Source organism: Anoplopoma fimbria, chromosome 24, assembly GCF_027596085.1.
Source record: "Anoplopoma fimbria isolate UVic2021 breed Golden Eagle Sablefish chromosome 24, Afim_UVic_2022, whole genome shotgun sequence".
Taxonomy (NCBI): Eukaryota; Metazoa; Chordata; class Actinopteri; order Perciformes; family Anoplopomatidae; genus Anoplopoma; species Anoplopoma fimbria.
In genome coordinates this window covers 14361531-14382555 of record NC_072472.1, presented here as the reverse complement: position 1 = coordinate 14382555, position 21025 = coordinate 14361531, and the positions used below count along the sequence as shown (strand labels likewise).

Genomic DNA, 21025 nt, shown 5'->3' with positions numbered 1-21025 from the left:
CTTTGCTTTCACTAAAACAACAAACACAACAAGTATGGTGGCCCAGCTGGATCAAACACGTTCACCGGGAGACAGAGCAGCGAAGGCAGTCGGGTAATGGAGTACGGGCCCTTGACAATTTAAGTAAAAGTCCAGTATTCAAGTTTTATCAGTTTTTTCTCTCTCAGCCATTTTGTCAATTTTATTAATATCTGTATATCTGTTTTTTATTGTGACTATCAACATCATTTCCCCTTAGGTTATTAGACATATGTTCTTTTGATATGCGTTTTGTGTTATGTCAAGCTCTTGTTATCCTTATCCTGTGATTACTCTACTATAATATGAATATTCAATTTTATCTGAATGTTTTCTTTAAAAAATAAAAATAAAAAACAGGCTGCCTGTTCTAAAATAAATCACGGTATTATAAAGAGTAGATTTATAAATAGGGATTACATCTTGCCACCAAATGTGTCTATGTAGACATGCAAAGATTTCCCAATCTTTCACCAGGGTAAATTGTTTTAATTGCAACACCCCTTGTTAAAGACTCCTAGTTAATTCTCAAAATGATTTAGATATTATTTAATTCTATAATAAGTATACGCATTTTCTGTTTCAATCCGACAACACATGTGCCAATTTAAAATGTTATGTAATTCTTACATAGGCCTTGACCTAAATATGATACCAGGGGCAAGAGAGCTTAAAGGTCTGCATATTATGTAAAGAAAAAGACAGACAGATATCCTACATTGATTCACACCCTCAATTCAACATAATAGCCACTAGATGTCAGGATTGCTTACTTATTTTACTTATAAGCTCAACTGTTCAATAACCCTTTGGATTGGCCCAACAACGAACTTTCTCCCAATCTACTTTTGTTTTCAGTCTTAAGTAATTTATTTGAATGAAGAAACATCTCCTCCTTACTACATCATTTTTCTCATGTCTTCCACTCATGACATTGATGTGAACTGACAAATTGCAGAAGGAAGGTAGTTGTGGGACTGAACAACCAAATGACAGAAACATACACAGAAAGACTGGGTAGTGCATGCGTATGTGTGTGTGAGTGTGTGCGCTTATATGTGTGTGTGTGTGTGTGTGTGTGTGTGTGTGTGTGTGTGTGTGTGTGTGTGTGTGTGTGTGTGTGTGCGTGTGTGTGTGTGTGGGGGTGGTGGTGGTGGAGAGTTCAGGCAGACATCATCGGTGTGGCTGCTGCTAGAGTAAACAGCTTCATTTCCCTAGCAACACCAAATTAAAGGGACAGAGACTCGTGTCCTTCTTATAAATCTCCCACACATGATTTTTCATCCAGAGCCAAACCTCCTCTTTTTCCATACACGCTCCTTCATAGTGTCACTAAATTATTTATCCAAGGTGCTGGAAGGCTCACTTCTTTGGCATAGTAATCAGATATGTCTACACATACTTATATGTGTGTATACTGTAAGTTCTTTTGGTCCTAAATTGCCTGTAACAGTATACCCTGTATCACAAAACAGGCAGGCAACCGTTAAATTGGGCTATTTATACAAATTTATAGACGTGATATAGATGTGTTTATTCATTTATTGCATTTTCTGTTCATATCAAAATGTTTTTAATTACACAAGGTTTAGTTTTACTCTCATTGTCTTATTTCATTATTGTTGTGTTCTATTACTATGTTTTATTAATGAACTTCATATTGTATGTAAAGCTCTTGCAATGCAAACTTAAATTAAGATGACATGTTGATCACGATTCTCATAATTATCATAAGCCTATCATTCCATTAATCAACCTTTTCTCTGTTTTTCATTTTGTTATTACGTTAATTTGTTCGAGGTATAAAACCATCAGCCACATTGTGCGTGAATGCACAATACTGTTTTGATGTAGTGCTAGCAGTGTCTCTTGATGAAGCGCTGGCACACCAGGGGTTGTAGAATGTTTCGTGTCTGCAGTGGAGAGGTGTGAGAGAGGGAGGGGGGGGGGGGGGCTGCCGGAAGTGGTGGGCGTGTGTCTCCCTGTGTGTGCGTGAGTCTGTAAGTGTGTGTGCTGGCGTGCCTCGGTGTATGTGTGCAGAGTTCTGATTGTCAGTGCGGCACCACAGTGCAGGTGGAGCAATGCAGGATGATAAGAGACACAGAAGGACAGAGAGGGGGAGGCAGGGAGGTGGTGAGGGTGGGAGACAGAGAGAAAGAAAGAGGAAGCGAGGTAAAGAGGTGAGGAGGCATGATGCAGGAGGAGAGAGCAGGAGGGGGAGACACTGTGACTACAGATGAGAAAAGCGGGGGAGGCAGGGTGTTTTTGCAGGTGAATTTCTGACACCGGGGGTTTCTCCAGCCCAATCATATCTCTATGTCTTCTGCCCCCATCTCTCCCTCTCTCTCTGTCTGTCTGTCTCTCTCTGTCTCCCCCACCGGGACACTGGGAGGTGGGAGGAGATGACTTTTGGAGATGATTGGACTGGAGGAGGAGGAGGAGGACAGATGGGGGAATACAGTCAGCAGAGAAAGGTGGAGAGACAAGAGTGGGACATGAGGATGGAGCAGATTGAAAACGCTGGGGTTAAAAATCGGGCAACAAATAAAAAAGAGTGAAAATGGCAAGGAGATGAAAGTGAGATGACTGAAATGGGATCCACATAAGTGGTGAGGGAGACAGAAATGAAAAAGGGCGTGTGTAGGACAGACAGACAGAAAGACTTGTGTGACGCATATTTGCTGGCACTAGATGTTTGGAGTATATCCATTTCGACTGTTTTTTTAATGCATACTTCACAAAATTGAATAGAGGGAGTGACAGGGGAGGAATGAGCTAAAAGACAATATGAGATAGAGTACACGGAGTGACGCGTCGATGCAGAGGAGCCAAACAGAAAATAGAGAATCTCAAACAATGAAGGCAGAATGGATCACATATTGTAGCGGTGGAAGCTATTGACTGTATTTCATGACCTGATTCAATAAAAGTTTCATTGAAGACATTAATCCAAGACCAAAACTACATTTCATTACTCCTGACCACGTTGTGCACTAACAGCACCAACTTAAACCCTTAATATACATTTTTTTTAAGTAGCTTCAAGCTTGTTGAAATCCTCTTATTCCACATTGTCTCATTCACTGTATTTTCAGGATTATCTTGTTCCAACTCTTCATTGGAGCTGAGTAATGTATCAAACTCCATATGACTTAAATGGCAGCACTTTTTCACCCAATAGTAATATCCCTTATGATCTTGTGCTGCACATTCCACCAAAATTCAACCTGATAAAGTTATTATCCTTTGCAATTTCAGTTTGGATCTTCCCTATAAAGTTCTGTGTATTTGAACAATATTTGTCTGCAGCCCAGAATGCTGCAATCAAGAGTGGCCTCCAGTTATGGTGAACCAGTTGGCCGACATGAGAACAAACTAATCCACAGGCTTCTAAATGTTATGTTTCAAGTTTTCTAATATATGTATCCAGGACTGGAACGCGTTAAAATAAAAAATGTGCACACAGCATGAGTTTGTAATGAAACAGGTATGTGAGTTTTATTTTTTTAAAGCTGATTTTTAAACATACACTATTGAAACTCCTGCTTCGTTTTCACTAGGCTATGTATATGCAGTATTCACGACGCCCACGCTTGTGCACACACATACATTGATACAGCTGGCATTGCATCAGCAGCATATGACTTTGGCATAATGTTGTGAAGTTTTGTGTGAGTCACTGCTGGAGTAACAACAGACGAGACGAGACGGCATACGACTTTACAAAAGGATAGCCCATGTAGACATTCTTTGCCACAGATGCTCTGTAAATGTAATGAAATCATGGGAGTAATCTTGTCATGTGCATCTCAGGTAAGTTAATTTTGCTGAAGCCTTTTAATTGGCTCCAGAGGCTGAGAAACAACTGTCACTGAGGAAGTACATGCACTATTACACGCATGTTTTCTTCCTCCCCCTCTGTCACACGACCTTATAACACAAAAAAGACACACACGCATACATCAAAAGTTTCTGACTAGATGTCAGTTCAGAATATCTGTCACTGCTTAGGCGTGTGTGTGTGTGTGTGTGTGTGTGCGTGGGTGGATGTGGAGTTGCTGCTGTGTGCGACTGTGGGTTTGCGATCTCACAAATCTTGCAGGCAAGAAGTGGAGACAGTGGAGGTAACGACGCGGGGGCGAGAGGGGTTTCACTAATAAACACCCACTCTCTCAAAACCTCCATCTCCCTCCGACACACACCCCCACCCCCACCATAACACACACACACACTCCTCCTCCTCCTCCCCTGCTCTCCTTTGACAGAATCCTCATTACCGGCACGTTTGGCAGGACAGCGTCCTCTTCCTTCTCCTCCGCCTCCTCCTCCTTCTCTCCCTCTCTGTCTCCATCCCTCTCTCCCTCTCTATCTTTTTCATTTGCTCATTCTCTCTTGCCCTGCTTACTGCGTTTGAGCCAGCTTGGCAATCAAAGGGAGAGAAAACACAAATGAGAGCGGAGGGGTTGGGTGTGTGTGTGTGTGTGTGGGGTGGGGGGGTTGAGAGGAGGCTCACTGGGATTTCAGTATGAGTCAGAATGGGAGCAAGGGAGGTGGGAAGGCAAGGTAGGCGGTCGTGAGGAGGGAGAGGAGCGTATGGGAGGGATGAATTTCTGTTTCTTTCTCTCTTATCTGACTGCAATCTCTGTTTGGAATACAGATGAGGAGATAGAAAGTGAGCCAACAAATGGGCATGACAGACAGATTAGAGATTTAAACAGGAAATAATCGGCATCCTGATTCACAATCAAGCTTCCAGATATAGGCGAGCTGAAATGTTGAATATGAGATGAAGGCGTACTGCCTGAGGACTGATGTCAAAACAAGAAGAAAGAGGTGAACGTTTACAAATGATGAAATTAAAGATGTTGAAATTATAAATTTAGGAATATGATATTGTGGCAGTGTGGGTGTGTGTTTATGACACCATGGCACCAGTAATGAGAGACAGTGTACAATTAAGGAGGGAGTAAGTGAGGGACTACTTCATTCACACTTTTTTCGTCATTCACCCCCCCTGCTTGCATATTCATGTGGGGTGTAAAATGAGGAAATTGGATTGTGTATGCTTGTGTACACACGCTTGCACAATGCTCACCCTCAATCTCACGTCAGCACATTTATAGCGCCGTTTGGTGGCAGTGAGTGGGTATTCTTCAGTTTTGAGGCCCCAAGGGTGAGAGATTCACACTCCTACCCTTCTTCAAAAATATTTGACGCGAGTTTACTTTAAAAGAGGAAGTAAGATAGAGCACAAGTCACTGACAAAAAATGTGAGTGTAGAAATGTGAACAGAGTGAAAAAAATCGTCATGTTGCACTGGCCTCTGTGGGTGTATTGTTGATTTCCTACCATGCAGCAAGGATGGTTTCTTTTTCAAGCATACATCCTAGTGGGCTGCCTCTATTTGGGACATGGAATGTAGTTTTCAAAGTCATAGTTGGAGTGAGCAACAATCAATACATCTTTTCATATTGCATCATCCTTCAAACATCAATACAAGCAAATAATCATAGTTATCCTTGCTTATAGACACACTACATATTCTTTATAACAAACTCAGTTAATAAATATATGATTATTCTGGACAATCAATTAAGGCTCAATGGGAGTGACCTGAATAACCTTGAGTAACAGGGTTGGTTCTCTGCTGGTTGTTTCAATAAGGAGTGCATTGAAATCCATTCACAAATTTATATAAATGTAATTTTAGGGTGTATTCCTCTAAGAGTGCTGGGTTTGTATTTGTTGTGTCTGAAACATGTTTATTACTCATACAATGTTTCAAATTACACCTTGGAGTCAAAACGGATTGAACATGATGTGGAGCAATGGAATTGTAATGTTGTAATGTAAAATTCTTCATTTGCCACTTTGACATATTTAAATTGTAGTATCAAATTAAAGAAAATTAAAGAAACTTTCCCTCCAGGCTCCAGTGGCTGCATGATATTGCTACAATTTGGACTTTAAATTGAGAGTGGAATTATAATGTACCTTTTTTTTTTTTTTTTTTTTTTTTTAATCAATTGTTTGTTAAACCGAAATTCATCTCTAATTTATTCAGCCATGTCTGGATAAAGGAGGCGTGTGTGTGGAGGTGGGTTGTGATAGATCATAAACCTCACCTGGCGAGTGTTTGGAGGAGTGCAGGGCCATATAAGTTTTCTCGCTCGGCGTGACTGCCTGCTTTTTGAACTCAAGAGGACTTCTTGAAAAAACAGAAAGGAGGCATTTTAGTCCCGAGTCCACAGAGAACCTAATCTACAGTCTACTGACACACCTCTTTACGCACGAGGGTCTCCCCCGAATGTGTTGTGGAGCTCAACAGCGTCGGGATGGGTTACGCACGAACCCCGTCACACCTCTGCAGAGGTTTCTACAGCTATGTTATAGTTGGGTCAAGTTTTATTCATGAAATGACATCAATATACAAAAAATATATATATATATATATATACCAATGCACCGCATTAAACATGTCCAGTCTCTCTAAGCAGACGGCGGTGATTCATCGCCTTATCTGAACATAACGATTTGCTCATCGCTATCATTATTTGTCAAACACATTTGAAACATATTCGTGTGTTACTTTGGAGACATTTATTTCTTTTTTTTTTTTTTTATAAATATTCTCGAATAAATCGTCTGCATCGAGAGAGAACTGAAACTGTAATATGGTTTAAGGATGATATGGTTGACTGATTTAAACATACAGAATCATATTTTATCGATGCATCAAAGTAGAAACTTGAACCGAAGAAGACATCACCACCGAAGCAACAACTTAATCCATCGACAGAAGCAAAAAAATAAAAAAAAATCTGAAATGTATCCCTTGCGAAATGTAACGACGGTAATTATGTAATAAATAGGCTGTTTTGGCAATATTGGGAAATGGAAATACGATGTTCCTACCCTCACTTATTAGTGATTTCATAGACTTCGGATATCTTTATATTATAGGAATATTGTCGTAAACGCTTTTAATATTTGACACATCATTGTAAATAGCGACATACACAACAACATGCTATTTCCATCCTGCTTTTTAAAGACCCGCACAGTGATTCAGGCTATACTTTTTCTCCCCTTTTATAAATAGCTGCACTCCTTTCAATGACGTGGGATACGCACGTACATGTGTAGGTGAATCTTTGAATGAGCTCTCCCTCTCCACCGTCCTCCCTCCCTCCTCCTCCTCCTCCTCCTCCTCCTCCCTCCTCCGTCCCCTCTACTAGTTACTACGGGATCTCTATAAAAAGCCTACGGTTGATGGGAGAGCCCGGTCTTTATGGAGAGCGACTTTGGAGAAGAGGGACGACAGCGTCTGGGCGCGAAGACGGCATGGCACAGATTTGCAGCTTGACAGTTTCATGTCGATGATGACAGCAAGTTTAGAGATAAAAAAAAAAAAAGACATATTTCTACAGCAAGAAGCCGCAGCCCATTTGGCCACAGAGGGAACTTTGACTGAGGTAAGTTCATTTCTTTATTCCCACAGACTTGATTTTGTGTGACTTTATCTGAACCCTGGAGACGAAAACAATCACATCTGATTAAGTGCCACCACGAGAGAGGGGTTTATTGGACGGGCCATCCCCTTTAAGAAGCCCAAATAGTCTGCTTTGACTGACACTGTTTCCATCTTCACTCTCGGGTTGGAAGTTGCTGCAGTGTGACTCATTTTCTCTCCCATGTGGGCAGCAACCTGAGAGAAAAAAATAAAAAAATAAATAAAAAAAGAGAATCTCACAAAAGATAAACTGCGGAAAAGTCTGGTTTAATCTGCTTCAATAACGCACGGGACAAACACATCTGTATACACGTATCACCACTGCTCATTTATGTTCACCTGTCACAGGTTGAGACTGGTTCACAATCAAAAAAGGTAGAATCTGTTTTGTTTTTCACTGGATCCTCTGCAGGCTCTCCGGTAGTGTCCACCTGATGGTGTCTACCTGATGGTGTCTACCTGATGGTGTCCACCTGATGGTGCAAATACACTGTGACACGTGCCCAGACATAGAGGCGCACACACCTCTTCTGTATCCCCAATGTGTGTGTGTGTGTGTGTGTGTGTGTGTGTGTGTGTGTGTGTGTATGTGTGTGTGTGTGTGTGTGTGTGTGTGTGTGTGTGTGTATGCATGTGTGTTGGGGTGTGTGTGTGTGTGTGTGTGTGTGTGTGTGTGTATGCATGTGTGTGTGTGTGTGTGTGTGTGTGTGTGTGTGTGTGTGTGTGTGTGTGTTGGGTGTGTGTGTGTGTGTGTGTGTGTGTGTGTGTGTGTGTGTGTGTGTGTGTGTGTGCTCTGCATTCTCTGGAGCGCGTGGCACCAGGAGGTTTCCGGTGATAGTGATGACATTATAGCCATCACTTTCTTCCGGTGTGGCGGTAAACTCCTCTCCCCCTCCTCTCTCCTCCTCTCCCTCCCTCCCTCCCCTTCGTGCACTTCCGGTCGGCTTTTCCTTTAACTTTTTTTTCTTTTTTTTTCTCCTCCCCGTCTCCGTGCTGTGACGTTGTCAGCCGGTGAAGTCAGCCCTGCGTCATTCTTGCGCACTTTGCAGATGAGATGCGCAGTCACCTACTATAGCCCTTTTATAGGCATAGCGCGCACGCACACGGGCACGCGCACGCACACGGGCACGCACAATGCAGTGTGATCCTCCGCCGTGCGGGGGTGTGAATGCGCAACGTGACAGGCCTGCGTGCGGACAGTACGAGGGAGGAGTGGGTGGAGGAGTGGGTGGAGCGAGTCAATGAAGCCCCTTGTTCATTCACAACTCGCTGTTGTGGCTGCTGTTGATCAGGACGTGTTCACTTCAGCACAGCAGCCTGACATATTGAGATGTTCTGATAGGATGTGTAGAGATAAGAATAGATTAATAGTGTAGTGTGATACCAGGACAATCATTTAAAAAAAGCATTGCTCATCATTATACTGAATGCTTTATTTGAGTGTAATACAAAAGCTGAGATGTTGTGACGCAATAGAAACGTTGAGGTGTTTTCTTGTTGTAAAGCTTTAATCCAGGCTCACTTTCTATGATCTCGTGCGTATTTCCACTGGCTGCTGGTCCAGTGAAGCAGTTTCTCCCGGGTGCCATGGAAACCGAGCCAGACCAGGCCACTGCCCACGCGCTCTGATAAGCCAGGCGGCAGAATGACACGAGAGCCGATTGGTTTGCTCGTGACGTGACGTCATGTGCCCGTAAGACGAGTGACGGTGCTCATCACCTGACCGACCATCTATTCGGTAACGAGAGCAGAGACTGCAGAGCCTGTGGTCCACTTCAGACGCGGTGAAGATAGGGCGCTGTAGTGTGTAATGGAAAGCTTTTATAGTAACATTCTGTAGATTTAATTCGTTATGAGGTTAAAAATACAAAGTACTATATTAAAGTAAGATTTTGGGATGTTTGACTCTCTGGATGAGACCTGTACGTTGCCTCGCCGCAGTCAGCGTCCTCCACTTCAGCACCGCGGACAGCGCCGTGGTGTCGCTGTCCCAGCGGCGTGGTGCTGAAATATACGACAAGGAACCTGTTGCAGAAACAACTTCAGAAATGAAAAGTTTGAACAGATATACAGATATGTTGAAATTAATTTATGCTTTTTTTCGTAGCATATCCTTCAAAAGTGAAAAGTGATGGCTTCATCTAGGATTGTTCTCACTAGACCGAGTTGATTCGTTGTCGTGAATAATAATGTTGGAATGCTGTCAGTGGTCTTTAACATAGTACACACATAACTGCCTGGCTTTAAATGGCCCCTGAACTTGGCCAGTAAGTCACCTGATCTAATTTAGCACATTTCCTGGTTAAAGGGCTGAAAAACACAACAGCGTAAGGGTGCTGAGGGCGAAAAGGAGAGAGTTGTTTTTTTTTATAAATGAGTTAGACAGATTTGAAAATACTTATGTAACAATTACTTGTTTGGGACTTCTTGATGGTATGGTAGCCAGTGCAATACTAATCCAAATACTTAACATAATCTCAACCTAATGGAAGGTCAGTGGTGTACATTATTGGGGATACTACTAAAAAGTTCTTATTCTCCTCTTTGTTTGGTGACTTTGTTTTCATTATATCAAAAAAATCCAACAATTTACTTCCTCTCTCTCCTTCTATTTTTGTTGTCCCTCTGCCTGACTCACTCTATCTAACACACAAACTTGCATACATTTACACACTGGTGGATGATGCTAAATGCCAATCTTGAAAATAGTTCAAATGCATGTTCATAAAGAGCAGGATAACTGAGAACATTTGCTGACATTTTATTACAATTTTTACCATTGCTTGACTGATTGACTGGCTAATCAGTATAATGTTAAGATGATTCATTGATTGATTTGGTTGATTTATGTTTTCCACTTTCTCAGATGGCCTCCTCAGTTGTATCAACTGTAAATAAATAGAACTTTTTGCAATTGTTGCCATCTTTGTGTTATAACTACATAGTTTCTCAGGCTTTGTCCTCCATTTCAACAGCCCCGTAGTTTCTCTGTCATCACATTAGTAAATCAGTCCCTGACAAGAGATCAGGATTGAGACTCATCTTATCACTATAGCTTGGACATAACACAGGACTGACAATTGGACACTTTGTAATGTTTCAAAAGGACAAAAAACAATCCACCAATGTCTATTCGCTTCTTTCTTTTACCCCAATTTAGAGGATAGCAGTAACAGCACATTTGTGATAGTCTTCACCTCAAATTTTAATCAGCAACATGTTGTTTTAAAGTAACTGCACAGGGTCGTCTGCATAATGATGCAGAGATGGTGCAACAACTTAAGAAAATATGCCCATTATGGTTAAAGCAGTAGCAGTAGTTATCAGCATCTTATCTACTCTCCCACAATTACTATTTAGGTCAGGGGGATGCCCCTGGTCAACAATGAGTGTATTGATCAGCATCCAACTCTTCGGAATTGTGTCAGGCTTGATTCCAGTAACGTTATACCTATATCCTCTTCTCTTTTTGCCGATGCAGGTTTCCACAAGGGATGTGTTTGCCCTTCTTGACATCTCTTCCTCGTCCTCCTAACTTGGCCAGAGCATCAGCACCTTGGCTTTAGACTGCTTACTGCTTATACAGTGTCACAGTACAGTAACAGTCTACAGTCATGGCTACTGAAGCCTGGCAATGCACCAAAACACACTGAAGACAACATGGACATGCAGAGGCCAAGCCGTAGTGATGTCAACCTAAAGGGAAAAAAACCATCATGGAGATACTGTTCAGTACACTGTGTACGTTAGATATTTCTGTGTCTCTCCGGTGTCTCTATTCTCCTGCTCAGTAAGGAAACCTGTGTGGGCTTGCATTGGGGGAGTCCTACACCATGTAAGTGCGTAATATCCACGCTCGAACCAATGAGACCTGCGGTTTCCAGTTACCATGCCAACTCCAGCTCTCCCTCCACCCTGCTGTCTCCATGGCGACCGTGGCTTTAGATTGTTACTCTAGCAACAGCACCATGGTAACAGTCTACAGCCATGGTCGTTAGGGGCAGGTGACATCAGGAATGTTAAAAGTTAACTTGTAGCTAACACTTTAGTTTGCATATGATTAAGATGTTAAAAACAAAAAAGGTAGGTCAGAGGTCACTCACTCATCCTAGCACACTACTATCTGGTGGAGCAGATTAGTCAGATTGACTTGTTCATGGTTGCATATTTCCCTGGATTATATATAAAATCTGCATATTTATATATGGTGTTGTGCTTCTGTGTAGTATCCCAATAATACACATAAGGGAATCTATCTAATACACCAAACACAGTTTAACAATTAGGTTTTGCAATGACACATATGGACACATATGGCTTTTCACTTTAACTTTATTAGGTAATGGGGTTCTTTATGGTATGATTATTAAACATAGTAATGAATGCAAAGAGCACAAGCTGAATGGATGAGTCAGCCAGCTCCAACACCTGTTCCCCTCTCTACTTATCAGACAAGAGCAGCCTCACTTTAATGCAGCACAGCCAGGAATTCCCAGTAGGCACCACTGTAACCTGCAGGCAGACACAAACCCCTCACTGGGTCCTAGGTTAACCCATATGTTTGCATGCACACATGCAGGCACGCACCAATGGTATGCTTATAACAAACACACACACAGACCAAGAATGTACTAGTCCCTGGCCTACTCATCATAAGCACCACTCTATAATATCCAGAGTTATTCTGCCCTCTACAGGTCAGGATTTGTCTGTCATCTGCTTATAACAGAGCTACTAAACTATTTCAATATGAAACATTTTAGAGCAAAGCATGTGCCTGATTTAATATAATAAAATTAAATTAAAAAGATTGCCAGTGTTTTGTGGATACTTGCTAACGTACCACTGTACATGTGTTCAGGTTTCACAGTTTGTAACTGATGGGACAGATGGTGGTGTTATTTAAGGTCTGAGTAGATAAACTTGTTAAAACACGGCAGATGCTATTTTAGTGACTGCAGATTCAACCATGACAGAAAGGTTGATTTGTCTTTCAAATCATGTTTGGCAGCTGTTCAAACTCTGAGATATTCTGCACAGTCAGAGTTTTGCAAAGTTAGTAAAAAAAAAAAAAAAAGCATTTTCGGAGGAGAGGCTGGGGGGGGGGGGGGGGGAGATTGGTAATCGATACAACAAAAAGTCAGCATACAGATCAAGGCTGCACCAATGTAATATTAGTTTTACAATCATGACTAAATCATATGAGACCCATAGCGTTTTCACTGTTTATCAAAAAAGGATACCGAAAATGTACAGAAGTTGTTTTTTCACTTCACTGCATCCTCCACCATCACATTTCAATTATGTGTAATTCTCTTTGTGATCTTAAAAAATGGTAACATATTTTCAGTGTGCTGACAGACTGAAGAAAAGAAAAAAGACAAGAGAGGGAAAGAAAAGGAAAGCTGGATGAACAGTTGTTTATCCTCTGCCTCCCTGCAACGTAAAAGCTCATGTGCTGACAGATACACAACAGCACATAAACTCTTACTGTTCAGGGCTGAGAAGTAATGTTATCTGACACACACATACACACATACAGTCGTACATGATTTGTGGGGACATTACATTGACTTACATTATAATCCTGGAGATTACCCGAACCATATACATAACTGCTACCAGCCCAATCCTAAACCTTACCCTAACCTAACCTCTAACCTTAACTTAAACTAAACCTTACCTTAGCCAAACCTTAAACCAAGACTTAATGATTTAAGTTATGGGCATGTGCAAATTTGTCCGCATAAGGAAGAGGAGTCCCCACGATGTGGCCGTGTTAACACATTTTTTTGACCCCGACAAGTCATGAAAACACACCCACACTCACACAAACACACACACACACACACACACACACACACACACACACACACACACACACACACACACACACACACACACACACACACACACAAACACACACGGTGGTCATGTGATTGTTATCGTTTGTATAATATCTTTAGTCTGCAAAGTATTCCTCTACATCTTTATCCCAGAGCTACACAAGCTCAGCAAAGGCTCTTGTTGAATAATTGTAACATCCCTTTTCCGCCCACCAAACCTCTCAAACATTTTATAAAACTAAACAAGATTGCACAACAGGGTTCACATTTTTGGGATATGTGAGCCAAGACATGCCTCTCTTTCTCTCTCTCTCTCTCTCTCTCTCTCTCTCTCTCCCTCTCTCTCTCTGTCTGTTTTATCCAGACCCTACCACAGTTCTCTTCCACAGTCACGATGACTAATATTTACCCCAACAGTTAGGCACCTATAAGGACAGCCAAACCACGGCTGTCCTTGCCAGGGCTCGGCCAAGGCCTCTAAAACAGTCCAGTAAAGCACGCAAGCAGATAAACGACTGCCGATGACATCATACATCAAATGGATGTCCTCCGCTGTGTCCTCAGTTCACCTCTGCACCTCCTCAGTCAACAATCAACACTACATCTGAACATAACTACTCTGGTGTTAAAGTTTGAACCAGATACAACCAACAAGGAACAGGTTGAGTAGTCAATCACAGGAAGAATGTTGCCTGAAAACAAATATATGGCTGTTAATAGGAAGGTCTTCAAGGTGACAGGACAGTCCAGTATATATAGTATGTCTGAAATCAGTGCGAGGGGCAGACAGAGAAAAAGTCATGCTTGACGACTGGACAAAAACCAGACATGTTTTGGTCCTAACCAAAGTACATTTTGTCCACACAAACAAGAGAACCACAACGCAGAGCAAAACCAGAAGTGAGTAAGTATGAAAGCATTTAATAACAAATGATCAAATCACAGCCACATGGAGGAAAATAAATATGGTACACACCCACGCACTCACACACATAAACACCCTCTGCATGTTGTTTGGGCCTAGATTACACACTATCACTGCAGCATTGATTTCTTCCACTGTGTAGTTTCATGTCATTAGCTGACACCAACTGACTTTTCATGCCTTTTTCTGTTCTTTAAATAGCAATTCGACTGACAGCTCTAAAAATACTCCCACTGTTCCCTGTTTCATATGTCAACACACATCACACACGTCAAACACTTTGCATATCTAACCAGCTCTCACATCATGAAGTTAGGTTCTTTTTTTTTTCCCTATGCAGACTATGCAGGCATGGATGCACATGTAGTCACAAACGCACCAACCCATACAGACAACAACGGGATGCAGGGAGACATGGCTAAATCCCCCTTGATATCAGACACAGGCCATACCTCTGGAAAACCTCCAACATGATGTTACATCACATCCATCTGCGTACCAACTGTGAAAGGACACTCATGCAGACATGGCGTAGACTTAAATTACGTTTTCAGAGGTGTGAAATATCAAGTTAAAAATCCAAATGACACAACACTCCCTTTCTGTCTTCAGCATCTTCTCTTTGTTGGGATCAGAACATTGTAGATAACAATGCAGAAATATCCAAGTAGTAGGCCAGATGATACAATCTCAAGTCCTCTGCTGAATATCACAGATTATTCCAGTGGGAGCGGTCAGTTGTGGAATCAATAGAGTCGGTCAACTTTCTCAGTGTCTGGACCAGCCTGGGCCATGGGATGACCAGGCTCTTTGGAGTTTAAGTGCAAGTCTTATATAGACACATTCACCGCGTGGCCCCTCCCCTCCGTCCGTCTCCCATAACAACAAACGCTCCATAATCAAAATAGAGCCCATCTGTGCTCTGACACACCCCTCTGCTCCATCCCCCATACTCCACTGGGGAAGAGGGAAAAAGTGATCCTTCAGTCGCAGCGAAAACTTGTATGTGCCCTTGCTCTCCCTTTTTTGTTACCGCAACAGCCAGAGACAGGCAGAGAAAGGGAAAGGGGGGAGGCCGAGAGGGAGAGAGGATGACTCCACCCTCATCCGTCTCTGTCTCTCATTCCATTATTTCCCGGTTGTTGTGCAACAGGGAGAACGGATTCCTAAGAAGGGAGTCACGGCTCTGTTGTAAAACTTACTGGCAAGAGTGACCCTCTGTGTTTTTCTTTTACTGTTTCCCCCGCTCACTCACTCTCCATTCGTCTCTACTTGTTATCAAAACCATGTGTATGAATGTGTGAGTGTGTGCTGTGAGGTCTTGGAGGGACACAAGGGCCACGGGGGAGCACAGGAGACGGTGAATATGAGGGCTATTACGGGGAAACTATACCACGACATAGCCGTGATATACGTATGTGGGTGTGTTTGTGTGAGCTGCAGCAGTGGCTCTTAAAGTGTTGAAACAGGTAACATGTTAAAAACATTAAAACAGATTAAGAGAGCAAGAGTTTTCATTTAGAAGAGAGGAAGTTGATGCGCAGATGTTTAACTTTGGAATTTCATGTCATCAAGGCAAATAACAACCCACAACAGCCCCGCAGTTGTTTGTACTTTTCAGATCAAGAGTGGATGGTGAGATATCCAGACGACTATTTATGTCCATGTCATAAATGCAGCAGACTTAGAGCTGGGGTATGCTGAGCATGACACACAAGATGTGAAAGGGGGGAGGATGTAGCGGAGAGTTCAGAGCAAGGTAGAAGGAGATGGAAGTAAAAAGGAAAGGAGGGAGAGAAGGAGGTGGAGGAGAGAGCACACATCTGGAAACAATCGCAAGAGTGCAGTCTGACGTGCACATGCTTCAGCTGTAAAAGAACAACATGTCCCTGAACTTGTGTATTTGAGCGTGTGTGTTAACCTGTCTATTTAACTCCCATATGAAGTGACACCTTCATGCACCCCTATAGGACAAACACCTCAACCAGTCGTTTAGATACTTTGCCCCTGGATGACAGTCCAACTCGTCATTACTCTTCACAACCGATACTCAGATGTAACTTCCACGTGGGTGAAAATGACTCGGTGGCCACATGACGATGCGTAAAGACGACTCCAACAATTGATCTTTTTCATTTGTATAAACTACATTTTTTAGTATCTATTTGTTACCGTATGAGGTTCTATTGTTACACAGCTGTCACAACAGTACACAGGTAAAGCAGTTAGCAAAGCTGTCATGCCGAATATTTCTCAAACTAATTAAATTAAGGTTTTCATTGTGGCTCGGATACAAAATTCTTGTTATAACTTTCCACAATCATGGTGGAGTGTTCTCAGGAACTAAAAAGTAATTCCTCAGATGGTGGGGCGTTGTTTATATAAACGGAGACTGGGGCAGGGAAAAAAAAGGAATTGATTCCAATAAAATAATTCAAATAATTTCCTGGTACTGATCTGGTTTCCAAACAAATTATTAAAAAAACACACGCTATAAGTTTTTTTCCTGCATCTGTGTCTGATGGTCACAGATATTCACGCGTCAACCGGTGTCCCACGAGTAACCCCGAACTGCACAAAGGTGCGAGGGCCGGATCATCGCTGCTTGCAGCTTTAGTTACACATATTTCCTGCTATGATAATTCAAATACATGTTATAAAGAAAAGGTTATGCATTTACAATGACTCAAGCTATAGAGTGTTAATAAAGGTGACTTGAAAGATTTTACACAGCTCACAAAAGAAACAAGAGACCAGAAAACATTAAATAAACAAATGTCACTTTATTTTATTGTCTGTTACAAGACATCTTCCCTGAGAAGGACAGCAGTCATTGATTGATTTACATAAATAAGACGAGAGGACAAAAACAGCTACCAGAGAAAGCCTCTGGAGTCAATTATGAGATCACAAGATATTTTTTCGATAATTAAATAATCAACATTCTTTTGCCTTATTTAAGTGCTTGAGTCTGAATCGCGGCTCTTCATTCATTTAGGCACCTGATCGAGTTTCTGTGACTTTTGCTTCTCACTGGAACCTTTTGAGAAAGTCCTGGTACGCTTGTCTATGAGCGGATGCAGCAGGGACAAAATGGCCACCAGGATGTGTCAAGACCTGAGGGTCTTGGAAGGAGGGGAGGAGCTCCTTGCTCATGTTGTCGGGGATGACTCGGTCTTCTAGTCCAAACACATGCAGGGATGGGATCTGGAGGGGAGAGCTGTAGAATTTGTTATGCTCCTCACATGCGCTGCGGAAACCAGCGACAACGATGGCAAAGCGGAAGCTGAACTCTGGCTCAAGTTTTTGCTCCTGAAGACAGCATAACATGGCCACAAAAGCTGCTCCCTGACTAAAGCCCAGGATGCCATCAAACGGTCCTTGGATCTTCACAGCTTCTCTCACAGCCGTCACGCTCTCGTCGAGCCCCAAGCTTTCCTCGCACTGCTGCTGGGCACTGAAACTACGAGCCTGGACATCAGAAAACCACCAACCCCTCGAGTCCTCGTCGCCTCCAGGTCCATTCTCTTTCTCCTGAGCTTTTGAGACGACAGAAGAACAAAGTGGTTATCCTGCCGTGTTACATTTCTATAAGAATTAAAAGGGAGGCCCCACAGATGAGCCAAAGTCTATTTTATCCTCTGAAAATGACTTAATTAGGACTTAAACATTTATTACATTACATCTTTAATTATGTTATTAATGCCTGGAAATAGGTACATATTTCCTTAATATTATGTATTTCTAACATTATATATTCTTAATATTCTTCTTCTAATCTGATGGGAAATTAGCATGATTTTAATTAGTTGTGTTTTTTTTTTGCACGGAAGCAGGAAGTAATGTTCAGATCACAATTAATGAATGATTGTGTTAAAGCTGCTAACATGAAGTACGATCTGCGGCTGTAACTCACTCCTGATTCGTCAACGGGTCATTCACAGTCCACAAAGTGAAAGCAAGCTAAACTGTCATGAACATACAAGTCCACTCGCTCACACAGTGGCAGTGTGCTTTGGTTGAAGTATAACTCACCTTCACCGCTGGCCTGCTGCACACAGTGCGGCGCGTTCATGTAAACGAGCTCCACGTGTTTCTTCAGCAGCTTCCGCAGAGCTCCCGTCTTTTCCCGGAACGAGCCGCCGCTCTGACGGTAACCATGGATACACAGGACCCGGAGGGGGGCCATGGAGGAGTTAGCTTAGCTTAGCTAGCTTAGTTAACGTGAGCCAGAGAAGGAAGTTTAAATAACAGTTAAGATAGCGTTTACTTTAAATACCGGCATATAATTATAACTATTCGTTTCTATACAACAACCCGCTTTCACTGGTCAGATTACATACAGGGCAGTGGAACAAAAGACGAAGAGTTGTGTAGCTTGAAAAACCGAAAGTTCCGCGAATTTGAGAGACAGCTGTGTAACTCATGACGTCAGCCGGAAGGACATAAGAGTACTTCCGTTTATTCTTTTCAAAATAAAACCATGATTGCTAAACATGACTGAAATGTTACCACCGTATAACATAAAGAATACAGTTAAATAAGAAATTATAGCGAATGCAAATGAACCCCGACATTTTAAAAATATTTATTTTAATTTGTAATTTGTGCAGGTTGATTTTGTGAAGATGGTCTTATTGAATACTTGATTTGCTTGAACCTGACATGTGCCCAAACAGTCATCAGTCTGCTTTTCATCAGATGACACTCAGTGACTGTAGTGGCTAAAAATGACAGAAGTTTTGACAACCTTTAAAATCAAACTTTTTTTTTTTTTTTTTTACATTACTGCTTGCCTGCTCTGCTTTCCTGCTGCAGCAGCTCCGATTAACAGCCTGCTGAACATATGGCTCATACTTATGATGCAGGGGATAATTCAGCTAAATTACTGTAATCTTGTGTTGAGTTAATGAGGTGGAGAGTTTTGGTCTCATGATGCTCTCACAGGAATATTATTATCTTGTGCTTCATTATATTCCATTCACATCCCATTTTTTAACATAAAGACTTAGATTTGTCAATACATGCTGCAAAGTTGAACTTCTGAGAGTTGAAAGTTAAATACAATCTCTGACATTGACGAGAAAAGACTGTAACTCTGAATTATTTGGACAGAAAGTCAATTCATTAGAATTTCTATAAAAAATAGATACGTGCTTTTGAAATATAAAGCCTTACACATTTCTGTAGAGAAGTGCAAATCAATTAGAACATGCATTCGTAGCCTTGAGCTACCTTCATGGTGAATGGCAAGCATTTATAGAGAGCCTTTTCACCATAACAACCAAAGCGCCTAACAATTAGCCTCTCATTCACTCATACACGCACACATTCATACACCAGCCGTGGCAAGGCGCTGGCCTTCCCATCCGGAGCAGCTTGGGGTTCAGTGTCTTGCCCAAGAACAGTAGGAGCCGAGGAACCCCCAACCTTGTGATTAAAAGACAACCTGCTCCACCTTCTAAATCTCAGCCACTCAATAAACAGGCTATAGAACGCCCAGCCAGAGCAACTCAGTTCCTCATCTGTATTTATAACCCAGGACCTAAAATCGAAACACATTCATATTAATGATCTCAACCATCCTGAAAAAAATGGGAAAGTAATCAAGCACAATTCTTCCTTCATCACAGATGCATTTTACTGTCTGACTGATGCGCTATAGTGTTTGCTTGCATTTCTGGGGCAGGAAGATTGACTCATTGCTAACTGATGAGAGGCTGACCCCTAAAGACTCAGATGAGAATGACTCTTGGATGAGACGGGTGATATAAAGCAGCTATTGAAAACATTTTCAGCACTTAATTATTTTATCTTGCTGCAACAACAACAGGAACTTTATTTTCAACAAAGATAAAAGTAAAATGCTAATTTTAGGCCACAGGAACTCACTTATCAGACTCTCTTTCAGCTACAGTGGCAGCGCAGTTCTCCCAATAGAGACATTATCTTTGATCAAAATTTCCTTTTGACAAATATATGAAGGCAATATCCCAAACACCATATTCTCACTTCAGAATCATATGCAGAAGTTGGCATTTAGCCAGTCCTCCTAAGGTTTTAGGGATGGCCCAAAGCAGCGACAGCCATGAATAAATGAATGGATGGATGTTTAATCAGGTTTACCCTGCATTGACGTATCATGCATTGCCCATGCTTTCCTATAATTCCTGACAAAATTAAAATGTTTATGTTTTCCTAATGGAGTATTTAGTGTGTTATTTTCTGTTGACTCATCTTTAACATAGTCTATTTTGCTTTTCACTGATAAAAAAAAAGAATAATAATCTGGCTCCAGGGCACACCTTCTATGTTTACCGAGATGTTTTGTGAGCATTTGTGTGTTATGAAAGAGCTCAGGGTCAGGGTTTACCCAGCTGCAGATGTCATAATAAAGCTGGGAGAATGGAGAATGGTTTCGTAGGGGTGGCCTGGAGGCGGTCTGCCCTGCTTCTGAGTCCTCTCAGGGTCTTCGCCAAAAGAGCGATAGTTTACTTCGATGATGTTTTTGGAGCAGTCTCACATACAGGCTCCGTCAATTAGGTCTTTTGTTGCTGTAACAGCGCACGTGTTTCCTTGCCATGACGCACATGCTAATTAGGGAAACTGAAAAAAACCCAAGGGACAAGGCTGTTGTTGATGTTCTCCAGCACTGGTGAGGAGCCATGTGTCCTTCCCTTAGGGAGGCAGAGAGAGAGAGAGAGAGACACCTTTGCTGGTGGA

The 21025-nt window shown here is 42.0% G+C and overlaps 1 protein-coding gene across 1 annotated transcript; it reads right to left on the bottom strand.

Annotated features, from left to right (window-relative positions):
- Positions 1 to 17084: 17084 nt before the first annotated feature.
- On the bottom strand, positions 17085 to 18754 carry ovca2 (OVCA2 serine hydrolase domain containing). Its single transcript, XM_054626445.1, has 2 exons — positions 18338 to 18754; positions 17085 to 17841 (listed from the first exon to the last, which is right to left on the bottom strand). The coding sequence occupies exons 1-2, from the start codon at positions 18489 to 18491 to the stop codon at positions 17333 to 17335; spliced, it is 663 nt and encodes a 220-aa protein (XP_054482420.1). The 5' UTR covers positions 18492 to 18754; the 3' UTR covers positions 17085 to 17332.
- Between the last annotated feature and the right edge of the window lie 2271 nt (positions 18755 to 21025).

Coding starts and splice junctions, on each gene's coding strand:
- ovca2 (XM_054626445.1), bottom strand. CDS start 18,491: ATGGCCCCCCTCCGGGTCCTGTGTATCCATGGTTACCGTCAGAGCGGC. Junction 17,842..18,337: donor GCAGCAGGCCAGCGGTGAAG/GTGAGTTATACT, acceptor TCGTCTCAAAAG/CTCAGGAGAAAGAGAATGGA.